The sequence below is a fragment of the Eptatretus burgeri genome, chromosome 11, assembly GCF_056783735.1.
Source record: "Eptatretus burgeri isolate ZD-2024b chromosome 11, Ebu_testis_v1, whole genome shotgun sequence".
Classification (NCBI taxonomy): Eukaryota; Metazoa; Chordata; class Myxini; order Myxiniformes; family Myxinidae; genus Eptatretus; species Eptatretus burgeri.
The window spans coordinates 29,302,524-29,325,268 of record NC_140971.1 but is presented as its reverse complement, the minus strand read 5'-3'; the positions used below and the strand labels follow the sequence as shown (position 1 = coordinate 29,325,268).

The following is a 22,745-nucleotide window of genomic DNA, read 5'->3' as shown; positions in this document are numbered from 1 at the left end:
GCCATGAACAAACTTTGGTATGTCACGGGTGATGAAGGTTGTGGTCAAGTGTCATCGAAATTGTGTGTAGTTTCGGAGAAGAAAGCAAATACATATTTTGGGGGATCAAACCTGGACCCACTTTGACCCTCAATAGACACCTTTAGACCCCGATGTATTTATGCCGTGAACAAACTTGGCCCCGATATATCAATGCCGCGAACAAACTTGAGTTCCAACATATCAAATATCGTTTTGGCACAATCCCATCAGCAGTTTCGGAGAAGAAGTTGGAAGTGTTTACGGACGGACGGACAGACAGACTGACGGACAGACGAGGCACCATCCCATAAGCTCCCGGCGAAACTACGTTCCAGGTGAGCTCATAATCGATGATCAAACAGAATTCCCATAACTCGTCATCAATCTTCAGACATGTTCATGTTTCACAATGTACATTTCCTTGTGTCGATTGCGTTCCAATCGTTGGTATCTTGTCTAAGTCGCATCCCACGTGTGTAAAGCGGCAATACCAATTGAATGTTCCACACGAAAGCCGTTTTTGTCGTCGAAGGCGGGGTAGTGCTTGGTCCAGCCGAGATGAGAAAACATTATTTACATTCCAGGCATTTAATCCTTCAAACATCTGCTGTCTGTCGGCCACGACTTGCCCTCGCTGGATGGCGATAGTCAACTTTTGAGCAATGCTGTTCTATTCGATGGACGAAGCCATAAAGGGGGAGGTGAGGGCTTTTCAAGATGTCTCACACTTCAGCCCTTCTAAATCAACTTTATTGATTGATATTTAATAACAGGAGAAGACTGTCGGGAAGTGAGGCTTCTCCGGTGGATTTCTGCTTGTTCATGGGTGGTGTTTGCGTTCATTACAAACGACATTTGAAATTACAACATGACGGTGAGAGACAGCATATAATAAGACAACATTACGACGAAACGGAAATTGATCAATTAATTCGCTCATTGCAGAACTCTTCAAATCAATCTTCGGGTTGATGGGGAACGAATTACAACGAATCCACATCGTACGTTTCGAGCACGAAGGAGTAAAAGTGAATTTGGTGCAGCAATATGCATTATCGAGGGCTATACGCTCCATTATTATCATTCTCGCACGGTGCAGGACTGCTGGAGAGGGTGCTTTTCCTGCGCACCGAGCAAGATGCAAAGGCAGATCGTTTGCATGCTGCGCATGACAGGCTCACCGTGAACCAGGGGCCGCACAGGCCGCCTGCACGGACTCCGCTGCACGTGCTGTGCGCTCTTTCCATGCACGGACCGCATCTCTCGCTCTCCTACTCCCGAGAGCAGCCCCGAAACACGGAGCGATTCCGCGCCACTCAAACCGACGCTCTCTGTTGCCCTTGGTACCAGGGGGCTGGGAGTAGGAGGCGAAGGTGGAGGAAGAAGAAGAAGAGGACGGAGCTCAGAGCGAACGCTCGAGGGAGCACACGTCCGTCGTTCGCTCTTCCGGAACCTCGTCCGTGGGAAGACGCGCATTCGCAGCAAGGGACTATTTTTAGCTCATTCGACGGTCGATTCTTCTCATCGACTCCCTCCGTCGTGCGCGCCGCAGTACGTACGAGAACAGAGGGCGCCGGCATCACCTGCAGCAGCAACGGGAAGCATCAGCGAACGAAAGATCAAGCCCTTCGCGCTTAAATCGTATTTAAAAAAAAATATATTATTTCGCTGACTGGACGAGCATCCAGACAATACACAATGGCTCGGTTGTCGTCTTCGGTCAATCATATAGTCGGCGGGTCTATGCTCCGGCACAAAAAATTCCTCCCAGTGATTCAAATGGCCCTCGGAGTGACTCCGGTTAATAAAGAGTTAATGCTGCCGCTTGTCGGACACCCGAACACGTGGATGACGCTGAGGTGAGTAGTTCGCACCGGGACACGACTCAAAATAATGTATGTACTGATGCACGGAACTTTTACAACTCTGTGCTTCTGTTGATCTGTACCTTGGCTTTGGTTTCACGCCTTCTCCCGCATCCTCCTCCTCCTCATCCTCCTCCTCCTCCTCCTCTTGCCGTTCTCTGAAATTCTTTCCCGCTTTCTGATTTTCTTGTCTGAAGAAGAAGAAACATCGAGGATAGTGTCGTTCTTTCGACAGATTTTTCGTGCGTCTTCCGTACGTTGTTAATCGTTATGATAAAACATGTGATGTAATAACGCTCCGTTTGTACTCACTCGTTCATGCTTAATGCGTCGTGCACGTACGTGTTTATCTTCGGGTGCGTGCTTGAGGATTTGAGGGTTTCATCGGACCTTCAAAGAACATGAGGAACGGGTGATTGATCCAAGTCTCGAGATAATTCGAATGTTGTGGAAACTGTGTACATATTTTACCTCAGAATTATCACTTATTACGATATATGATCCTATTTATGGAGATGACTCCGTCAATATTTATCAATTTGCATATCGACGTCTGATGGGTCACTTCGAATGTTGTGGAAACTGTGCATATTTTACCTCAGAATTATCACTTATTACGATATATGATCCTATTTATGGAGATGACTCCGTCAATATTTATCAATTTGCATATCGACGTCTGATGGGTCACTTCGAATGTTGTGGAAACTGTGTGCATATTTTACCTCAGAATTATCACTTATTACGATATATGATCCTATTTATGGAGATGACTCCGTCAATATTTATCAATTTGCATATCGACGTCTGATGGGTCACTTCGAATGTTGTGGAAACTGTGTGCATATTTTACCTCAGAATTATCACTTATTACGATATATGATCCTATTTATGGAGATGACTCCGTCAATATTTATCAATTTGCATATCGACGTCTGATGGGTCACTTCGAATGTTGTGGAAACTGTGTGCATATTTTACCTCAGAATTATCACTTATTACGATATATGATCCTATTTATGGAGATGACTCCGTCAATATTTATCAATTTGCATATCGACGTCTGATGGGTCACTTCGAATGTTGTGGAAACTGTGTGCATATTTTACCTCAGAATTATCACTTATTACGATATAAGATCCCATTAGAGACGGACGACTCGGTTAATATTTATTGATTTGCATATCTATGGGTGATGGGTAACGTGAGGGGTTAAAAATATCTCGGGAACCGAAAGTCGACATTTCACTTTTTTTTCATTCATTTTCTAGCTCATTCTGATCACGTTTGTCCCCAGCTCGAACAAGCCCGTCGACCACACTGGGTCCAAGCACTGCCGCAAGCGTACTTCGTCTCTCGAGGAGCTTCGGGAGTCTCTGCAGATTGGGTTGAACCCGCTCTCGGAGAGAAAGCCCAGCATGGAAAGCTTGGACAGCTTGGAGACTCTGGTAAAGTTCCGGGACATGTGGTGGTGTCGGGGGTTGGGGCGTAGAGGGGCAGGGGTGCCGAGGTGCGAGCAGCCACCATGCGTGGTGTAGGTAACTCATTAACAATGGCTTCTTGGACCATCACACGACACCTGTGTTTCCTGATCTGATTGTCCATGATTTTAGATGTGTAGGCTGATATATTACGGAGTGACGACCAATTTGATGCATACCTGTTTGTAAAGTAGTGCCATACAGCAGATGCCATTCATTAATCCCATACATTGTTTATGTTGGAGTTCAGTGTATCAATCAGAGCCATTGTGGGAGATTGTTCAAGTTGTACACTTAATGTCTGCAAAACGAGAGAGTCTCAAATGATTCGTGCCTGTGTGCGTTTTTCCTCTCATTGAGCGAAGCTACAGACAATGGGAATGCCTGAATTGAGAGAAGATCCTAGTATGTCGCACAGACCATTATCTTTCCTCTTTCCTCAACAGCCACCTCTCCTTCCATCTCTCAAACCTGCTCCTCTCTTACCACAATATGCTGTTCCACTCCGATAAACCAACATCTCAACATGACTTGCACTTGTTTCGACATCTTGTCTTTGAAACAAAAGGGACATCAAATTTTGCAGGGTCATGTTTTGGATAATTTCAGATTATCCTCACTTTATCGTCAGCTTTGGCCGTCGCAGACTAACCCTTCTCTCTGTGATGAAACCATTATGACTCTTTTGATGCATCACCCTCAGTGTTTTCTGAATTCTGCATATAATTTTGGACAGTGCAAATATTATTCAGGAAACTCGGTGCCAACCACACCTTGGCAATTAATCATGCATCAATCACCTTCAGAACTGATGTAATAATTCAATTTTCATTGTAGTTTGAGAAATGATCAGTTGGTACATGACCTGCGATTAAAACAAGAATGATATTAATGAATATTATTTTTAAATGTAATCCTTTTACAACTTGAAGTTAATTTATCTGCTTCCTCTGTGATGTATTTTTAAACTTTTAGATAAGCAATTGCCCTTATATTTTTACCTCTGCCACCGAAGATAGACAGACGTTATGTTTTCACCCATGTGTATATATGTATGTATGTATGTATATATATATATATATATATATATATATATATATATATATATATATATATATATATATATATATATATATATATATATATATATATATATATATATATATATATATATATATATATATATATACGCTCCACTGAGTGCCGTTCTAGTTGTTCTTGTACTTCCTTATAACACTGCATACTTCTTCAATAACCCCTGCATGGCATTTGAGTGATGTATATATATATATATATATATATATATATATATATATATATATATATATATATATATAGATATATATGGGGGGGAAGCTATCTCAGGTTCCCACCAGGCTCCCCGGAATTGCAGGCCGTTGCACATGGATAATTCCATGACACGGCGGGTCGGTTTCAATAACTCAACCACGTGACTTACGGTCCTCCATCTAGTTAATCCGGTTACCTAAAAATAACCACGTGATCTAATTACTGGGGGACACGCCCTTGGTACGCCATGTCTGAACCGGATCAGATGCAGCCAAGCGACACTGCCAAGGACATACTGGTTAAAAGGAACGGATCGTTGGGAATAAAGTCCCAGACCCTAGATTAGGAAACAGACCATGCTGGATCAATGAAAGAAAAGACAAAAACGAGCTGGAAACATTTCTCTGAAGGATTTATTAATAGGCAGGTGAGGAAAGATATGTAGCACAGTGAATACAGCTTTTATTGTGGTGTGTAAAGCAGAGATAGGAAGAAATATGAAAGATGCGGCAATAATACAAGCAACTTACAAAAGCAGACACAGAGCAGAGTTATCCGGACATAATTCTTGTGCAATCTTAACTTAAGCGAGGACAGGTGCCAGGACACACACACGTGCGCGCACACACACACACACACACACACACCTCGATGAAGAGGAGTTAATGAAGAGAAAAGTAGGAGAGGAGATGAGGCTAACGGTCTCTCAATATCTTGCACGATTACCCGACTGCACAACCAGTACGTTTTGGGGGCTGCTCTGCTGGGCGATACCTCCCTGACAGCTGGCGCATCGTCTCTTGCTTCGTGCAGCTAGCGTCGGTCCAGAGAGTGAGATGCAACCGTCAGGCATGAAGGAAAGGACTTGGGTGGAGCCAACAGCGAGTGGGTGGAGAAAGGCGGAGTCAAAAGGCAGTGGGTGGAGAGAGGCGGAGTCAAAAGGCAGTGGGTGGAGAGAGGCAGAGTCAAAATCCAGTAGGTGGAGAGAGGCGGAGTCAGAAGCCAGTGTGTGGAGAGAGGCGACGAGGCAGTGAAGAAGGCGGAGTCAGCAGGCGAATTGGTGAAGAAGGGCGGAGCCACTGGGCGAATGTGTCGGTTGTCAATCCCAGGCCAGGACGAGCAGACAGGAGCGGCAGCACGATGGGCAGGAATGACACTAGCGGCTCCACGACCCATCCTTTTATAGACCCCGTGGTGCGGGGCAGGGGTGATGACCCAAAGCGATGTGTCGTCACCCGAATCGGGCACTCGGATTGGCCTAGCCACTCCTTGGCTTGGCCGTGATGGCCGGAAGCGGCTCCACTCCACTCCGGCAAGATGGTTCCAACCTGCGGAATCATCTTGCTCTGAACCCCATGGTGTGAATCGCCTTGCACTGAACCCCGTGATATGAATCACCTTGCAATGAACTCCGTGCTATGAATCGCGTGGCACTGAACCCCATGCCGCGCCCCGGCGACCTGTGATTGGCGCTGGTCAAAGTTCCTGCTCCGTGGTAAGCCATGCGGCCCGAGCGATCCGGCCACATAACATGCCTCTGCCTGGTAGCAGCTGCATCGAGGCGGAGGTGCAGAAGGATGTCTGCCGTCCGCGGGAGACATTTGTGGACGGCGTGGTGAGCGAAGAGCGACGGTAAGATGTTATTGTAACCCCATGCACAGACCCGACAAAAGATGTGTGTTACCAAAGATTTGTGGCCTGTTTCATATGATGATAAAGTATCACTGGCTGTGCGCGAGTCCGCTATTGTACACATCGTCAGCGTGTGGGTCCGCCCACCATCGAGCATGCCCCGTACAGTGCACACGGGTCTGCCATTGTACACGTGGTCAGCGTGCGGGTCCACCTGTCATCGAGCATCGTGTTCGCGGTTATCAGAGGGGGTGGGGTGCACGGTGCCAACCCCGATCCGCACCATGAATTGAAAGAAAGAGCATAGATATCAGCGGATTGAAGAAGAATGCACCGCGTGCATACTGTATGTTGTTAGCATTTGGTGTGTTGGTTATGCTTCTGGTCACCTTAACAGTGTGTGGGGGGTCGTCGCTGTGGGGCACGCGCTCTGTGGGGTGCTGGTGTTTATTGTTGGCTTCTACTGCTGCCCCTGGCCTTCTGTGAGGACGCATTCTTACGTGGCTGTGGTTTTTACGGATGGGTGTCCGAGCATAGCGCCTGCTGGCTCATGCGATGACCCCTTGCTTGGATTTACCTCAGGACAAGAGAAAATAGAATAGGAATGAGGTTCAGAGATTTAATCAGACCTAACTATGAGATTTACACAACGCACTGTCCTGTTCGACCCACTAGACAAGAAGGAAGGGGCTATCTGAACATACATTAATAAAATAACTGACTGGGGACCACTGTATGTTGGTGTTGGAGGGAGGAAACTGGAGGTTTCCAGAACCGCAACACTATGTATGTGTGTATGTATGTATGTATGTATATATATATATATATATATATATATATATATATATATATATATATATATATATAATATTATATACCGGGCGTAGTGGCGTGCGACTGTAATCCGGCTACTCGGAGGCTTGGGTTGGAGGATCACTTGAGGACGGGAGCTCTGCGCTGTGCCGCGCTATGAGAGGGTGTCGGGCAGCCCGGAATCGTGGCGAAACCCAATCCTTATCCCTGTGTCGTAAGAGGTGACCAGGGTTGCGTCAGGAAGGGCATCCGGCGTAAAACCTGTGCCAAATCGCTATGCGGATCATAACGGATGATCCGCTGTGGCGACCCCTAATGGGAGCAGCTGAAAGACGAACAACAACATGTATATATATATATATATATATATATATATATATATATATATATATATATATATATATATATATATATATATATATACTTGTAAGTGTGTGTGTGTGTCACTATGTCTCCACCATAACTCCAAAACCATGAAATCTGGCAGCCTAAAACTTTGCTTGCATCCTAAGAAAACTCCAAGGAAGTGCAAGAGTGAAAATTGGGTGTTTGGGTTAATTAAAACACCCCTTTTGAAGATAATTAACAGCCTTGTTTAATTATATCCTTCATCAGGCACTCATTGGCCACTTCGCTCTCTGGGGTGTTAAGGCGTATCCTGGGTTACCTAACTGGGGTCAAAAGCCACCATGTTTTTTGGCCTGCTCAACCTTACCTTGATTTGGAACAAGCCGGAATGATTTCTTCACGATAAAGTTTTTTTTCACTTTCCTCACTCATTATCGAATGCCTGTTCATCATAGCTATGAATTGATGGGTACTTTGCAATGCTTATATACACCCAGGGGCAGCAGAGTTTGTGGCTTTATTTCATTGCCGCCCATGCCATAACCTCGAGAATCTCTTAAACTAAGTTGAATTTCAAAATTTAAACTCCAGGATTGATCTTAGATGCAGCTCCAACTCAAAAAAGTGTTCATTTGTCCAATTCGGACATTGCTTTGGCATTTCTGGGTGCATAATTTTATCTACGGCATTTGGTAATCTATATACTTATTTACTTTAAGCATGCAAGGCCATGGTCCCTCATTCTCCATATATACACAATCAAATGTGAAATTGCCAGGCATTAAACTTAACTTTTTCTTCTGTTCGGAGAACTATATTGAGTGAACAAAAGATTTAGGAATGTGCCAAAATTAGCCAGCTTCCTTAAGCTGGTTTCATTGAGTGCAACGGAAATAATTTAATTCAGCGCAAGGAAAATATAATTAATCAGTGGTATCGACGCGAAGGCAGTCGTGCCTGGGTTCTCTGTTGGGAATCTCCAGAGTTAGGAAGGCAAAATATATTAAATTAAAAATCGACTTAAAAGAAAGAATAAACAATTAATATAACGGGGAGGATTCGCGTGATTGAAGCAACGGATTAGGGTGAGCAAAGCAACTTTGAAAATTTTCCATTCAATTTTTTTTTCTGTCAGGAATGCATTTCCCCTTGAATACATCTTAAAAATCAATGCGATTTTGAAGTTCCATTTAAATGATGTTTTCCAGAAACGCATCTATGACTGAAATACCTGGAAGTGCCTGTGTATAGCTATGTGTGTGTGCATGTGTGTTCATAAAGCATAACATGTTCTCTCTACTAACTCTCCTCCCAAAGGGAGCCTCGTTGGTATGCATTTGTCTGTGCTGTCGCTGATGATTCGTCAACAAGCGATGAAACCGGTCCAGCAGCGAGGGGGTGTTTAGCATTGGGATTCTCATGTGTGTACTATTTGTGAACATCTTTACAGCTGTGGAGGAACTTTGGGAAGGGTTTGAAACAGCAAATGGCTTACCTTGGGTAGCTTTTCATGGTTGCTTATGCAGCTTCTTTGGCTGGAAGAGCATGGAAGGAGTCAATTTATTTAGATAATCCGAACCACCTGGGTTTAAATGATTAGGTGAGAGCTAATTGGTAATTTGATTATTCCCTACAATCACAGTTGAGAGATGTTGGGTCTTCCTTTGTCAAATATATATGGAGCCGTGTCTGTCTGTCTTTTTGTCGTGTTATAACTTGAGAACAAATTAAAGGATTTCAATAAATCGAACTATAGTGGATTAAGGGAACTCCCAGGAAGGTTTGTGACAATTTTTATTATTATTATTATTTTTATGAGTACATGGGCACACGTGGCGAAACTGCAACCGCCAACTTGCGACACTAGTTATCTCTGCACAGAGGGCAGGATCTCCCAGGAATAATTTTAAGCTCACCTGGACTTTTGGATCGGTGAGCTTATGCAATCAAGCAGTTTCCATAGGTAAGTCAGTGAATGAGTGAGTGAGTGAGTCCATGAACATTTCAGTCATAATCGCTTGAACTTGATCCAAACACAGAATTTTGAGAAGTTTCATATCTGATGCCCAACAAAGGTGTATTTACCGCATATATTTGATGCAGAAAACCCTTGCTATATTCAATACTTTTTCTTTAAACATTTTACATTAAATCAAAAACTCCTGCCCCTTCATCTTCTTCTTCACTTATTCAATCCCGTTTCTCATTGTTCCTCCTTCATCTTCTGATTCACTTATAATAATGCTGAGTCCAATTCAATCCTGTTTCTCATATCGATTAGATTCAGAAAACGCTTGCTATACTCAATACTTTTTTTTTCAACAATGCCATTTTAATATTGCCCTATTAAACACCATTTGCAATTATACACTGCTTTTTAATGCATCATCATCACCACTTGCAACACAGGTGAGAAAAGGATAAGAACAAAAATACAGCTGATATTTCAGTATGGTTTGGATTCGTTAAGATTTGGAATCAACGTGGTGGATAAAACATCTTTGTAGGGAGAGGGATAAATGGTTGTGTTTATATTATAAAAGGAGACATGTCTGTCTGTTTGTCGTGTAATAACTTGAGAACAGATGAACGGATTTCAATGAATCAAATGACATTCAGGGAACTCCTGGGAAAGTTTGTGATGCAAAAATATTTTAATTTTTTTTTTATGGGTACTTCGGCGCATACTGAAACTGCAAATGCCAACTTGCGACACTGGTTATCCCCACACTCCGAGGAATCCTTTTTCCTCTTGCTCTGTTGATTATCCATCACAGCAAAGATTGGTATTTCCGTCAGCGAAGCGACAGGTCTGATATTCTAGTATATATATATATATATATATATATATATATATATATATATATATATATATATATATATATATATATATATATATATATATATATATATATATATATATATATATATATGTGTGTACTGTATGTATATAATATAGGAACTGTATATATATATATATATGTATATATATATATATGTATATATATATATATATATATATATATATATATATATATATATATATATATATATATATATATATATATATATATATATATATATATATATATATATATATGTATATGATGAAACAACCTTCATCCTTACCACCGATCCAATATTATGTCGTCAAAAGGAATTTGTACGATCTCTGTGTCTCTTTCAGCATGGAACGATCAAGGGAAGTCCGGTAACAAATCGTGAATGGACCTGAGGGGAAACCCATCCCCCCTCTCCAGGATGCGGTTGCAAACGTCAATCATCGACGAACTCTGCTCCAGCCAATGGGAGCTCGTAGTGAAGATTATGAGCTGACCAATGAGCATTCGGATTAACCGTGACTTCATTACGGTTGAACCAATCAGTGTCTACCTTATTGAGACTTGCGTGGAAAGCACGCGCCCTCACTTCCTCCTTCACTTACTGCGATTTTTACCCTGAAGAGTCAGGTCAGGTCAGGTATGGGAGCATGTGCCAGAACAGCACGTCGCTGCGTCCACTTTCCGCCGGTACTCCAGGGGCCTCCGTCTGGCCATCCCCCAGGCAGATGCCAGGCCCATCCCCATCTCCTTGAGATGATGGTCAACCTGTTGCAACCATGAGGCACGTGGTCGACCCACTGGCCTCCTCCACTCATGAGACTCCCTCGCTGAGAGAATCTGGTGAGCAGGATCAGAGTCAGGAAAACGAGCCACATGTCCATACAGCCGCAACTGACGCTCACGGACTATGCAGGTAACAAATCTCATCCGAGTCTCTCTCAGCAACCGCTCGTTGGACACAAAATCCGACCAGCGATAGCCAAGGATTCTCCGAAGAGACCTGGTACCAAAGGAATTAAGTCTCCGTCTCAGATCCTTGGTCAGAGTCCAAGTCTCGCACCCATAGAGCAAGACTGGAAGTACCAAGGACCTGAAGACTCGGACTTTCGTCCTCCCGCACAGGTACCGGCAGCGCCACACCCCATGATCCAGTGAGTCCATGACTCCCCAGGCCCGACCCAGACGTCTATTGACCTCTGACTCGCAGCCAGCAGAGACATGAATATCACTGCCAAGGTAAGTGAATCTCTCCACGACCTCAACATCCTCACCACAAACAGACACAGACAGGACAGCAGCATCCAAGATGTCACCGAAAGCCTGGATCTTAGTTTTGACCCAAGAAACCCGTAATCCCAACGGCTCCGACTCCTCATTCAGCACCTCGAGGGCCCCCAAGAGGATGTCTAAAGTCTCCGCAAAGATGACTGCATCATCTGCAAAGTCAAGGTCCGAGATCTTGACATTCCCAAATGATGCACCGCAACTTGATCTCTCCGACATCCTCCCTAGAATCCAGTCCATACAAGTGCTGAAAAGTGTGGGAGCAAGTACACATCCCTGACGAACTCCAGTAACAACTGGAAATAAGTCAGAGATGGTACCACCACACTTCACAGCACTCTCAGTACCAGAGTAGAGTTCAGACATCAGATCGATCAGTTTTGGTGGCACCCCACGAAGACCAAGAATCCTCCAGAGGACGTCCCGATTCACTGAATCGAACGCTTTACAGAGATCAACATAGGCTGCAAGCAGCCCCTGCCGAAACTCTCGTCTGCGTTCGGTGAGGACACGAAGTGCAAGGATACGGTCAATCGTTGACCTCTTTGGTGTAAAGCCTGACTGCTCTGGACGCTGGTGCTCAAGCAGATGATGGCGAACCCTATCGAGAATTATCCGAGCAAAGACCTTGCCCGGCACTGAGAGCAGCGTCACCCCTCGGTAGTTGTTGCAGTCTTGGCGATCACCCTTCCCTTTCCAGAGAGGGACAACAAGGCCCCTCTTCCAGTCAGTTGGGATGATGCCTGTGTTCCAGGCAGAGCACAAAACTGCATGCAACGACACGAGTGCAGCATTTCCACCAGCCTTGAGAAGTTCGGCATGGATGCCACAGATCCCTGGAGCTTTGCCCCGTTTCAACTGGTTCACCGCAGCCCGTGTTTCCACAAGCGTAGGTGGACCACAGTTGATTCGAGGGTCAGCAACAGGGATTGTTACACCCTTGACGTCCAACTCGACAGTTGGGGGATCAGCCTGGTACAACCGCTCAAAGTAACCGGCCCAGCGGGCCTTCACTTCAGACTCCTCTGTCAAGAGCCTACCACTCTCTGCTCGAACTGTAGTGCTCCGAGGGATGGGCTTGGATGAACGTAATGCGCGAATTCCCCTGTAAGCGGGACGAGAATCACCTGTCCACAGGTGATGCTCTACCCCCTCACAGATTCCTCGCACATAGGCCTCCTTGTCCACCCTCAGTGCATGTACAGTTTTACGCCTCAGCTCCCTGAACAGCTCAGCTCTGCCATTCAGCCTGGCCCTGCAACTCTGGTCAATGGTATCCAGTGTCCCTTGAGAGACAAAATTCTTCTTTGCCCTGCGGTGAGCTCCAAGGCATCCACCGGCAACATCAAGGACGGTGGTCTTGAAGGCGCTCCACAACTCTTCAGGACCCCCCAAAGCACCCAGACCCCCCAAGTGTCCACTCAGCCTGTTTGCAAACTCCTCAGCTACTCTCTCATCCCTGAGCTTGGCAACATCCAGCCTCGGCTGGGATGGTACCATTCTCCAGGATTTAAGGTGCAGCTTTAGAGTTGCTACAACAAGCCTGTGGTCAGTATTGAGGAACTGAGCACTCCGGTAGACCCTGCAGTTCTGGATCATCCTCCAACGACCGTCAATGAGGACATGGTCAATCTCCTTTGCCACACCGCCAGCGTTGGAATACCAAGTCCAGCGATGAGCTTGTGGGCACTGAAACCATGAACCAGCCACCCTAAGTCCATGACTTCTTGCAAAGTCAAGGAACTTAGTGCTATTCTGGTTCATAGTTCCTGACCCATGGAGACCAACACACACCTCATAACCGTCCCTATGAGTTCCAGTCGATGCATTGAAATCCCCCAAGACTAGAAGTGTATCTCGTCTGGGGCACTGATCAACCACAGACTCGAGTGTGGCGTAGAATGCATCCTTCACGGTGAGATCACTCGCCTCAGTCGGAGCATAAACAGAGACCAGGGAAATGACACCTAAGGAGTGACGAATCCTTAATCTCATAATACGCTCGTTGACCGGTGTTACCTCAATTATCATTGGGGTCAGCTTATTGGACACAGCCACAGCAACTCCTTGGGTATGGTAACCATCAGAGCGACCAGACCAATAGTAGGTGTAACCACCCACCATTATCTCGCCGCAATCCGGTCTCCGAACCTCAGAGAGAGCTGCAATCCCGATGTCCAAACGCTTGAGCTCAGATGATAACAGAGACAGGTGATCATCCTCTCTTAGGGATAGGACATTCCAGGCACCCACCCGAAGGGACCGCCTCAGGTTAACCCAAGGAGACCGCCGTCTGGTGGACGACACCTCAGCACCACTCCGACACACTCTCCCGCAATCTGACCCAGGGATGTTACCCCGTGGTTTCCCTCCTATCAACGATTGGGGGTCCCGAAGGCTTTGCCCCAATCCCGTCATCCGGTGAGCTGCCCTGCGAAGGGAAGCTGCACAGGAGGTACTCCCACGGAGTGGGTTTTCAGATTTTTTTGCGTTTTTGCGTTTTGCGGAATGAAGGGTTTTACGGTGGCCGGAGTGAAAATCCTGCCACCAACCTCCGAATAAGAAGTGACCCCAACTGCAGGAGGACGTCCGCAGACACAGTTGGGCACTAGATATGGATGGCCGTTGGCTCACAAGGAGCTCCTCCGCCCTTTGACAGGTTTTGTTTTTAATCCTGCTGGGTGTCCATATCCAAACACCCTCCTCACCAGAAAACCTGGTGGGGGAGACGGTTTAGTCGCCGACAACCCGACCATGGAACAGGTTAGTACAGGTTTACATGGTACCTGTAGCAGGTCACAGATCGAACCTGACCTGACATTCGAGCTGACCAATGAGCATTCGGATTAACCGTGACTTCATTACGGTTGAACCAATCAGTGTCTACCTTATTGAGACTTGCGTGGAAAGCACGCGCCCTCACTTCCTCCTTCACTTACTGCGATTTTTACCCTGAAGAGTGCATCACAAAAAGCTTCGGTCACTATTATTTCGTGCTTGTTTGTATCCATATTAAAGTTCTCTAATACCAAACATCTTATTAAATATATATATATATATATATATATATATATATATATATATATATATATATATATATATATATATATATATATATATATATATGTACAGTGGGGAGAACAAGAATTTGATACACTGCCGATTTTGCAGGTTTTCCCACTTACAAAGCACGTAGAGGTCTGTAATTTTTATCATACGTACACTTCAACTGTGAAAGACGGAATCTAAAACAAAAATCCTGAAAATCACATTGTATGATTTTTAAATAATTAATTTGCATTTTATTGCATGAAATAAGTATTTGATCACCTACCAACCAGTAAGAATTCCGGCTCTCACAGACCTGTTAGTTTTGTCTTTAAGAAGCCCTCCCATTCTCCACTCATTACCTATATTAACTGCACCTGTTTGAACTCGTTATCTGCATAAAAGACAGCTGTCCACACTCAATCAATCAGACTCCAACCTCTCCACAATGGGCAAGACCAGAGAGCTGTCTAAGGACATCAGGGACAAAATTGTAGACTTGCACAAAGCTGGGATGGGCTACAGGACAATAGGCAAGCAGCTTGGCGAGAAGGCAACAACTGTTGGCGCAATTATTAGAAAATGGAAGAAGTTCAAGATAACAGTCAATCTCCCTCGGTCTGGGGCTCCATGCAAGATCTCACCTCATGGAGCCTCAATGATCATGAGAAAGGTGAGGGATCAGCCCAGAACTACATGGCAGGACCTGGTCAATGACCTGAAGAGAGCTGGGACCACAGTATCAAAGAAAACCATAAGTAACACACGATGCCGTCATGGATTAAAATCCTGCAGCACATGCAAGGAAGCTCTGCTCAAGCCAGCGCATGTTCAGGCCCGTCTGAAGTTTGCCATTGACCATCTGGATGATCCCGAGGAGGAATGGGAGAAGGTCATGTGGTCTGATCAGACCAAAATAGAGCTTTTTGGTTTAAACTCCACTCGCCGTGTTTGGAGGAAGAAGAAGGATGAGTACAACCCCAAGAACACCATCCCAACCGTGAAGCATGGAGGTGGAAACATCATTCTTTGGGGATGCTTTTCTGCAAAGGGGACAGGACGACTGCACCGTATTGAGGGGAGGATGGATCGGGCCATGTATCACGAGATCTTGGCCAACATCCTCCTTCCCTCAACAAGAGCATTGAAGATGGGGCGTGGCTGGGAATCTTCCAGCATGACAATGACCCGAAACACACAGCCAGGGCAACTAAGGAGTGGCTCCGTAAGAAGCATCTCAAGGTCCTGGAGTGGCCGAGCTAGTCTCCAGACCTGAATCCAATAGAAAATCTTTGGAGGGAGCTGAAAGTCTGTGTTGCCCAGCGACAGCCCCGAAACCTGAAGGAACTGGAGAAGATCTGTATGGAGGAGTGGGCCAAAATCCCTGCTGCAGTCTGTGCAAACCTGGTTAAGAACGACAGGAAAGGTTTGATCTCTGCAATTGCAAAGAAAGGTTTCTGTACCAAATATTAAGTTCTGTTTTTCTGATGTATCAAATACTTATTTCATGCAATAAAATGCAAATTAATTATTTAAAAATCATACAATGTGATTTTCAGGATTTTTGTTTTAGATTGCGTCTTTCACAGTTGAAGTGTACCTATGATAAAAATTACAGACCTCTACGTGCTTTGTAAGTGGGAAAACCTGCAAAATCGGCAGTGTATCAAATTCTTGTTCTCTCCACTCTATATGTATTTGTGTGTATATATGTGTATGTCTTCTTCTTATTCTTATTCTTATTCTTATTCTTATTCTTATTCTTATTCTTATTCTTATTCTTATTCTTATTCTTATTCTTATTCTTATTCTTATTCTTATTCTTATTCTTCTTCTTCTTATTCTTATTCTTATTCTTATTCTTATTCTTTCGGCTGCTCCCGTTAGGGGTCGCCACAGCGGATCATCCGTATGATCCACATAGTGATTTGGCACATGTTTTATGCCGGATGCCCTTCCTGACGCAACCCTGGTCGCCTCTTACGACACAGGGATATGGTACACCTATTTAAACCAGGGTATTTTTTTACTGAAATTTAAGCAGTTTAATGTTTTAATGAACTCTGAAATTAAAGCATAGAGCAAATAAACAATTGCAGATTAAAAAAGAAATCATGGAATCGTTTTGTTGAACAAAATTTAATCTAAATTTTTGAGTCATCAAAGTAGCCACCTTTTGCAGATATAACAGCCAAACGTACTCGTGGCATTCTTTCTCCAATGGAAATTAAATATTGTTTGGAAAGTTCTTCCCAACACTGTTGCAGGAATTCCTACAAATGCGTTGCACTTGTAGGTTGCTTTGCTTTCACCCTTCTGTCCAGTTCATCCCAAACCAACTCTATGGGGTTTAAGTCTGGAGACTGTGCTGGCCATTCCATGATTTGAAGCCTTCCGTCTTGTTCTTTTCTTCTTAGGAAGTTCTGACAAAGCCTGGAGCGATGTTTTGGGTCGTTATCTTGCTGTAGGACGAACCCCTGACCAACTAGGTGCAGACCAGAGGGTATTGCATGGCGCTGCAAAATGCTGTGGTAGCCCTTTTGGTTCAGGGTGCCAGTCACTCTGTGCAAGTCGCCGACTCTGGATCCAGCAAAAGAGCCACAGATCATCACGCTTCCTCCTCCATGTTTGACAGTTGGTGTCACACACTGAGGAACCAACCTTTTGCCTACTCAACGGCGTGCAAAAACCCTGCGTGATGAACCGAAGATTTCAAATTTTGATTCATTGGTCCAGAAGACCTTCCTCCAGTGTTCAGTAGTCCACTGGCGGTGCTTCATTGCCCAAGCAAGCCTCTTTTTCTTATTTTGCCACCTTAGCAATGGCTTTCTTACTGCCACTTGACCTGTCAAACCTGCAGCTCAAAGTCTTCTCTTCACAGTTTAAACTGAGACTTCCTTACTCTGACCACTGTTTAGCTGTGCTTGAAGCTGCTGTCCTGTGAGCCACCTATCACGCAAGCTGTTGACTCTCAGAAACTTGTCTTCTGATTGTGTTGTGGCTTTGGGTCTCCCAGACCTCTTCCTGTCAGAATTTCTTCCAGTTTCCAAGTGCCTTTTGATGGTGGAGGAAACTGTACTCACTGACAACTTGGCTTGCTTTGCAATATCTCCAAAGGACAGACCTCCACTTTTAAGCATTATAATGGTCTGTCTGTCTTCCTTTGTTAATTGTCCTTTTTCTCGCCACTATGATAGCAATATACTACTTTCTGCAGTGCAATATTGTCCAAATGCTTCAGAGGGTGTAGCAACACAGTCTGTTCCAACACTGCTTTTATACAGACAGAGGGTTTGTAACTAATCAACAAAAGTTGGGACACCTGTAGGAACTGTTTGCATCAATTTTCATGGCTTCATTTACCTCCATTGCTGAAGAACAGCTGCAGTTGCTAACCCATTACTTGTTCCCTCTAAAGGGTCTTTTTTAACAACTCTGAAATTTACATTATTTTTCAGTTGTTGGAAACCTAACCTTTTTTTTAACCTCTGGCAGTTTACCGCTTTGTTTTGTACCATTTCAGGTTATTCAATGGACTTGAACTACTTAAATTTCAGTAAAAACTGGAAAATGGGGGTGTTCTAAAACTTTTGACTGGTAGAGTATGTAGAACGCCACATCCGATCAGTATGAAAAATTTTAAGGGTCATACTGGGATAAAATGGTCCATAGAAAAAAAAATCATGACGTCATTGGTCACGTGATTTGGCAGCCATATTCTTTGTTTTTTCACTTCAAAAACTTATTCTCTGAAGTGGCTGAACAGATCGAGGTGAAACTTTACACGTATGACCGCTTGTCCATGAGGAACAAAAGGTTCACACATATGATATGATATGATATGATATAGGTCACATGGTTTGGCAGTCATATTGGATTTACCCTGAAACCTATAGAAATACACCACTGAAAAGAAGCCCTGGTGAGGGTCTGCAATCTCTGATTGCTCTTTTTCTTGTTTACAATTGATTTACAAATGTTGCAGTACAAACTTTTTGGATGTGCTTATGTTGTAATGGGACTGAACATACTTTATAGATTCTCAACATTTTAAATAGTGCGTACTTGAAAGAAATACATGTGTGTTGTTGCTGTCGATTGGCCCCATGCCTACCCTGCACGAACAGGGTAGCAGCACGGACACAGCCGATTTACCTCCCGGGAGTGACCCAGAATACATAGAATAGGAGGTCTACTGACTTCCTAATAATATTCCACCATTTTCACAACCATACACAGGAGATCTAATTGGCTCTTGGGCAAATGTGTCTCACGTCCCTGCCCCCTTCAGGCTGGTTGACAGTTGTCGTCCCGTCCACCCCTGTTCCCAATTCCTATTCCTTTGCAAAGGAATTTAGGTTTGCATACTTTTCGTGGAATCCTTTCAAGCTATTGAAATTTAGATCAGTTTGCACCTTCCCACTATAAAGTGCAGTAGATTGGTGTTTAAACTAAGTTTTAGCTTAAACCAATTTTGAGTTAGTCTATCTGAACAGAAGAGGGAGAAGAAGAAGAAAAAGAAGAAGGAAAATTACAAATGGGCTGTTTTGGGTCTGTCTGTTATGTAACTCAGCAATGCTGTCCAAGAGTTTAATGAATGTTATTGGATGTGCAATCTTCCACAGATGACTGGTATGTACTTTATCGGTTTATATGTTTGTATAAAATATATTGAGTGTCTGTCATCCCTCAATCGGAAGTCCGACTTGGAGAGCTGCCTCAGCACCAGTGAGTCTTGCAGTTCACTCAGGCTGACTGGCAGTTACTTCAAGCTGCCACTTCAGGACTCGTCTTCAATCTCTGCCACCGTTAATATTAATGTGGCCAGGGAATTCTTACACAGAAGCCTGCTCTCTTATTTTCAGATTCATTCCATCTCATCTGCAGTTATCATACCTATCATCTCACACATGGTACACTGAATCCCTTAGTGAAGCTGTTGTCTGGAAATAACTTGCCTTCTCTTACTCTGAGGCAAATCTGACCAAAGACAACCTTCGATCATTACACAACGCCCACAACAAGTACATGTCCACTCTCATGAGAGCCAGAAAACATCTGACCAACTTCAAGCTTGAACTTTCAAAGCATGTCTTCTTTCTCAAAGACTTGGTGGCACCTGGTTCAGTCTATTTCTGGAGTATCCTTCCATTTCACCTCTTCTTTCACTTGGCACCACAGCCAAATTGGCTCGTGAGAAGGACGAATGGCTCAACTCTGTGTTTGCTTCCAAATCTTGTGTCCCCAAACCTTCGCTCCATGTGCCCACCCTACCCAGTCATACACAGAAGCTCCTTGACTCTGTGTCTTTCTCATCTTAGAAGTTGAAGAAGTTTCTGTTGATAGTCCACTCTGATTTGGCAACTGGCCCGGACAGCATCAGTGCATTTGTCTTATAAATCTGCTCTACTACTCTTGCACATCATCTTTCTGTTCTGTTCACGCTCTCATTGGCCTCAGGTAATCTTCCATATGCTTGGAAGCTAGCCAACCTCACTGCATAACACAAACATGGTGCAAAAACTGAACCTCTTAACTACAGTCCTATCAGCTTCCAATTGTCAGCAAGGTCATGAAGTCCATCATCGCAGTCAACATAAAATTCTTCCTTTTCTCCAATGGCCTGATCTCAGACCATCAGTTTAGATTTAGACCTGGTCACTCTACCCTGGGCATGCTGCTTTTACTCTTCCAACAATGATCGGAGGCCCTTCATGTCAGACATGAGATCAGGGGCATCTTCCGAGACATATATTGACCATTCAGTGTCGTCTGTCACCTCACCTTGTTGTTAAAACTCTTTGCTTATAGCATTCACAGCCAACCTGAAGCATGTTTTCAACCTGCAGCATCATATCTTATAAGTGACAGAAATTCAACTGGAAAATCATGTTTTAACCACCTTAAAATGACATTTATAGATGAAACTGAAAATGTATATCGTCATTTCAAGCAGCTTATTTGCTACAAATTTCAATAAGGAAAATGTTCACTTTTATACCTCACTTCGTATTCCCTTTCATGCACACCCTCCACTTTTTCATCTCCCTCTTCACTCACTTCCAACCATTTTCCTCAGTTTGTTGTATTGTGCTCTTCCATTCAGGCCTTCAAATTAATTGTCTGCCACCACCTCTTGGCCTCCCATTTCTAACTCTGAGCTATTGTACACCCACTATGACCCTGCCCCCCTGTCATCTGCAATCTTTCTCCTCATGCTGAGGTGCATCTGTGCATTTTCCATCCATTTGATTCCCCTTTGCCCCAATTTGTTGGATGCTTTGTCCTCTTGCTCTGTTTTTCCATGGATCTTGACACCTCCATATAATCAAAATAGCAATAATAACAGCTCTTCCATGAGCTTTCGACTAGAAAAAGCTGAATGTGTCATGCTGAGGTTTGGGATCTCTGATCCCATCACAAGGTCAGGTCACATCCAATGACTGATGAACAAAGGTTTATGTTTTCATGCTGCTTCATGTATCCACCAAATGATCAGAGCTTTCAGTTTTACATTGCTGTCATTTGTAGCAACCAAGTGATACAGTAATGCTTTGAAGACCTTCACCTGGAATTCACATATTTGCTCTTGTTTATCGGTCTCAGTCCAATCCAGCATCATGAAAATGTGAACGGCCAATTTATGAGGACTTGGCACATTTACCACTGACTTCTAGGCTCAGCCCTTCTCAAGTAATGTACAAACAATCATGTGCAAAAGTTACCAATTTGCGAAACTGATTATGTAATTCATTGATTCCTGACATTTGTCATTCACCTGTTGGAGGTGCATTCTTATTTTTTGACTGGTAAATGTAGTTGTACCACATTCGCACATTACCCAACCTCTGGTTTCCTTTCTCTTTCTCCACATTTATCCTTCCCTTTTCTTGACCCATATATATATATAATATATATTATATATGTATTATATATTTATATATATATATATATATGTATTATATAAATATATATATATATATATATATATATATATATATATATTTGTATGTTATATATTATATGTATGTATGTGTGTATATATATATATATATATATATATATATATATATATATATATATATATATATATATATTATAAATATATATTATATATATATTATAAATATATATATGTATGTATATACAGTAGACTTGGCGTAAGTCGTCACCATCGGGACCGAGAAAAAAGTGACGACTTACGCGTATGCGAACATTCATGATGATTGTGGGGTGAAGGATGAAGTCGCGCGTGGCCTGGACACATATGTGTGAGAGCCAGCTATTGAACCAAAAGGAAAACACAATCCTCGGGGCATAGGTGGGGGTTCATTGGTGAGTTGGAAAGTGATCAAGCAAAGATGGAATTCATGAATCAGTTTATCAAAAGTAAAGATAATGAACAACTGTAAGACAACTCATATACCATCGGTGATGGTATGGTGACAAATTACATGACACACAGTCATCATGGTGATGATTTCCACTCAATGCCAATGTGTAAGTGAGTGCGGTAATGTACAAAACAAGCCAATATAAAACCATGATCAGACTTCAACACGAAGCTCGATTGATCCTTTACTCCTTCGCGAAGTAATCCGTTATGTTTGACTGCCTCAAACTCTTGGGCATCTGGTGCATGAGAAGGGACTCAAACCGGTCATTGTATTCCATGATGTTGTCTGGGCAATCCTCCACCAAAAGACAGTATCGGCGCATCACATCCAGACAGTATCGGCGAATCCACGCTGCCTGATTCGCCGCACCTCTTGACCTTGCCGATTCCCCACCTCACTTTGAATCTGTCTATCCATTGCATCGGCAAGGTCTCAGCATCATCATGCCCGAGGTCCGCAGCGAATTTACGTGCCTTCAGCAGCAACATTTCACCGTCCAACCGAATATTTGGCTGAGCCGACATTTGCCGAAACCAGATGATGAGCGCGTCATCGACATCTTCAAAGGACACACATTTCACGCGTTTCACACTTACCACCGGACTCTCGATCTTCTCCACTTGTCCAAATATCTTGCCCTTATTCTTCAAGATATCATTCAATGTCTGCCGTTTGATGTCCAACTTCTCAGCTATGGCTGTTTTCTTCATCAGTGGGTTTGCC

General features: G+C 43.7%; 1 protein-coding gene across 8 annotated transcripts in view; it reads left to right on the top strand.

Annotated features, from left to right (window-relative positions):
- Window positions 1–1,547: 1,547 nt before the first annotated feature.
- LOC147016753 (tight junction protein ZO-1-like) overlaps window positions 1,548–22,745 on the top strand; it is a 657,688-nt gene continuing 636,490 nt past the window's right edge. For 6 of the 8 annotated variants that reach the window (XM_085845718.1, XM_085845716.1, XM_085845725.1 and 3 more), the window contains exons 1-2: window positions 1,548–1,880; window positions 3,184–3,334. In XM_085845718.1, coding sequence (XP_085701844.1) covers window positions 1,720–1,880; window positions 3,184–3,334 — 312 coding nt within the window. In that variant the 5' untranslated portion in view covers window positions 1,548–1,719. Of the gene's footprint in view, window positions 1,881–2,119; window positions 2,140–2,168; window positions 2,299–3,183; window positions 3,335–22,745 lie in introns of those variants that run through there. The other 2 variants (XM_085845721.1, XM_085845720.1) reach the window with 2 other exon arrangements.